The sequence below is a fragment of the Salmo trutta genome, unplaced genomic scaffold (assembly GCF_901001165.1).
Source record: "Salmo trutta unplaced genomic scaffold, fSalTru1.1, whole genome shotgun sequence".
NCBI lineage: Eukaryota > Metazoa > Chordata > Actinopteri > Salmoniformes > Salmonidae > Salmo > Salmo trutta.
This window is the reverse complement of record NW_021822555.1, coordinates 1-2,500: the sequence shown is the minus strand read 5'-3', so window position 1 is coordinate 2,500 and position 2,500 is coordinate 1. Positions and strand designations below refer to the sequence as shown.

General features: G+C 44.4%; 1 protein-coding gene across 1 annotated transcript in view; it reads right to left on the bottom strand.

The window, feature by feature from the left end:
- LOC115182677 (atrial natriuretic peptide-converting enzyme) overlaps positions 1-2,207 on the bottom strand; it is a gene marked incomplete at both ends in the record, with an annotated part of 21,454 nt that extends 19,247 nt beyond the window's left edge. Inside the window, 2 exon segments of the mRNA XM_029744173.1 lie at positions 1,626-1,748; positions 2,097-2,207. Coding sequence (XP_029600033.1) covers positions 1,626-1,748; positions 2,097-2,207 — 234 coding nt within the window.
- Between the last annotated feature and the right edge of the window lie 293 nt (positions 2,208-2,500).

Genomic DNA, 2,500 nt, shown 5'->3' with positions numbered 1-2,500 from the left:
TGTGTGTACTAGAGATGGTACCTTACTCACTCTGTTTAGCACACGGCCTCACATGTGAATCCTTAAAGAGATGTGTAGGGCATAATAGGGTGTGAACGATGCTGAATGGGTGTAGAAAAAGAAGATCCCTCCAGTAGGTGGACCAAAACATTCAAGGACCATTTTCTCAAAAGTGGGGTTACAAGTTTATCAACTTTCAAAGCAGAATAACTTTCCCATTGTTCCTCAACAGTAGTGTACAATACATTACATTTACATTTAAGTCATTTAGCAGACGCTCTTATCCAGAGCGACTTACAAATTGGTGCATTCACCTATAATATCCAGTAGAACAAACACTTTACAATAGTGCATCTAAATCCAATACCATTTTCAAGCTCTGAGTCTCTACTTTATTCCAAAATAAATCAAAAATAAACACCACTACAAATTTTGCAACATAAGACCGAATCCAGGTGGTGGGTCATGTTCTTCAATGATGGACAGAACAGACAATGTTCACTTTGATTGTACACAAGTAAAGACCAACAACAAAAAAAACTAAGACTGGACTGGGTTACATTCACTACATGACCAAGAAAATGTGGACACCTGCTTGTCAAACATCTCATTCCAAAATCATGGGTATTGTGTGTGTGTGTTATCAGACTGTGTGTGTGTGTGTGTGTGTGTGTGTGTGTGTGTGTGTGTGTGTGTGTGTGTGTGTGATCAGACTGGTGTGTGTGTGTGTGTGTGTTATCAGACTGTGTGTGTGTGTGTGTGTGTGTGTGTGTGTGTGTGCGCGTGTTATCAGACTGTGTGTGTGTGTGTGTGTGTTATCAGACTGTGTGTGTGTGTGTGTGTGTGTGTGTGTGTGTGTTATCAGACTGTGTGTGTGTTATCAGACTGTGTGTGTGTGTGTGTGTGTGTTATCAGACTGTGTGTGTGTGTGTGTGTGTGTGTGTGTGTGTGTGATCAGACTGTGTGTGTGTGTGTGTGTGTGTTATCAGACTGTGTGTGTGTGTGTGTGTGTGTGTGTGTGTGTGTGTGTGTGTGTGTGTGTGTGATCAGACTGTGTGTGTGTGTGTGTGTGTGTGTTATCAGACTGTGTGTGTGTGTGTGTGTGTGTGTTATCAGACTGTGTGTGTGGTGTGTGTGTTATCAGACTGTGTGTGTGTGTGTGTGTGTGTGTGTGTGTGTGTGTGTGTTATCAGACTGTGTGTGTGTTATCAGACTGTGTGTGTGTGTGTGTGTGTGTTATCAGACTGTGTGTGTGTGTGTGTGTGTGTGTGTGTGTGTTATCAGACTGTGTGTGTGTGTGTGTGTGTGTGTGTGTGTGTGTGGTGTGTGTGGTGTGTGTGTGTGTGTGTGTGTGTTATCAGACTGTGTGTGTGTGTGTGTGTGTGTTATCAGACTGTGTGTGTGTGTGTGTGTGTGTGTTATCAGACTGTGTGTGTGTGTCAGACTGTGTGTGTGTGTGTTATCAGACTGTGTGTGTGTGTGTGTTATCAGACTGTGTGTGTGTGTGTGTGTGTGTGTGTTATCAGACTGTGTGTGTGTGTGTGTGTTATCAGACTGTGTGTGTGTGTGTGTGTGTGTGTGTGTGTTATCAGACTGTGTGTGTGTGTGTGTGTGTGTGTTCTTACTCTGTAGATGAGTGCAGTTTTCCTCATCACTGCCATCCTTGCAGTCATCCTCCCCGTCACATCTGAAGGCACTGGGAACGCACTGACCATTCCTACATTCCCACAGACCCTGTGACTTACAGGCTACGGAGAGAGGAGAGGAGAGGAGAGGAGAGGAGAGGAGAGGAGAGGAGAGGAGAGGAGAGGAGAGAGGGAGAGAGGGGAGAGGAGGTTAGGAAGAGAATGACAATATTATAATAGCATGGAGGTTGTGGCTCAAAGTAGTTTAGTTTTTACAATAAAGGTTATGTAATAAAATGATACAAACGATAGTATATAGCTGTGTTAATCTGATGTGACTAACGATAATTACAAAGATACCGTCATCAAAGGAATTAAACGATAATAAAGTTGTACTAATGATATATTATTATATATTATAATGATAGTTGTGATAATGCAATAGCGATAATGATGCTAATGTTGACTTACAGCAGTTTAGTTCGTCACTCTTGTCCAGACAGTCATGATCTCCGTCACACACCCAGTCCCTGATAACACATCTCCCATCCTCACAGCGGTGCTCCCTATCCGGGTCGCACACTGACACAGAGAATAGAGTATGAGACTTCACTGGTCTCTACGTGCATCTAAAGGGCTCTACAGGACTCAACCAGTCCCTAAAGGACTCAACTGGACTCTACATGACTCTACCGGGCTCTACGGGACTCTACCGGGCTCTACGGACTCTACCGGGCTCTACAGGACTCTACAGGACTCTACAGGACTCTACAGGACTCTACCAGTCCCTAAAGGACTCAACCAGACTCTACAGGACTCTACCGGGCTCTACCGGGCTCTACGGGACTCCACAGGGCTCTACTGGACTCCACAGG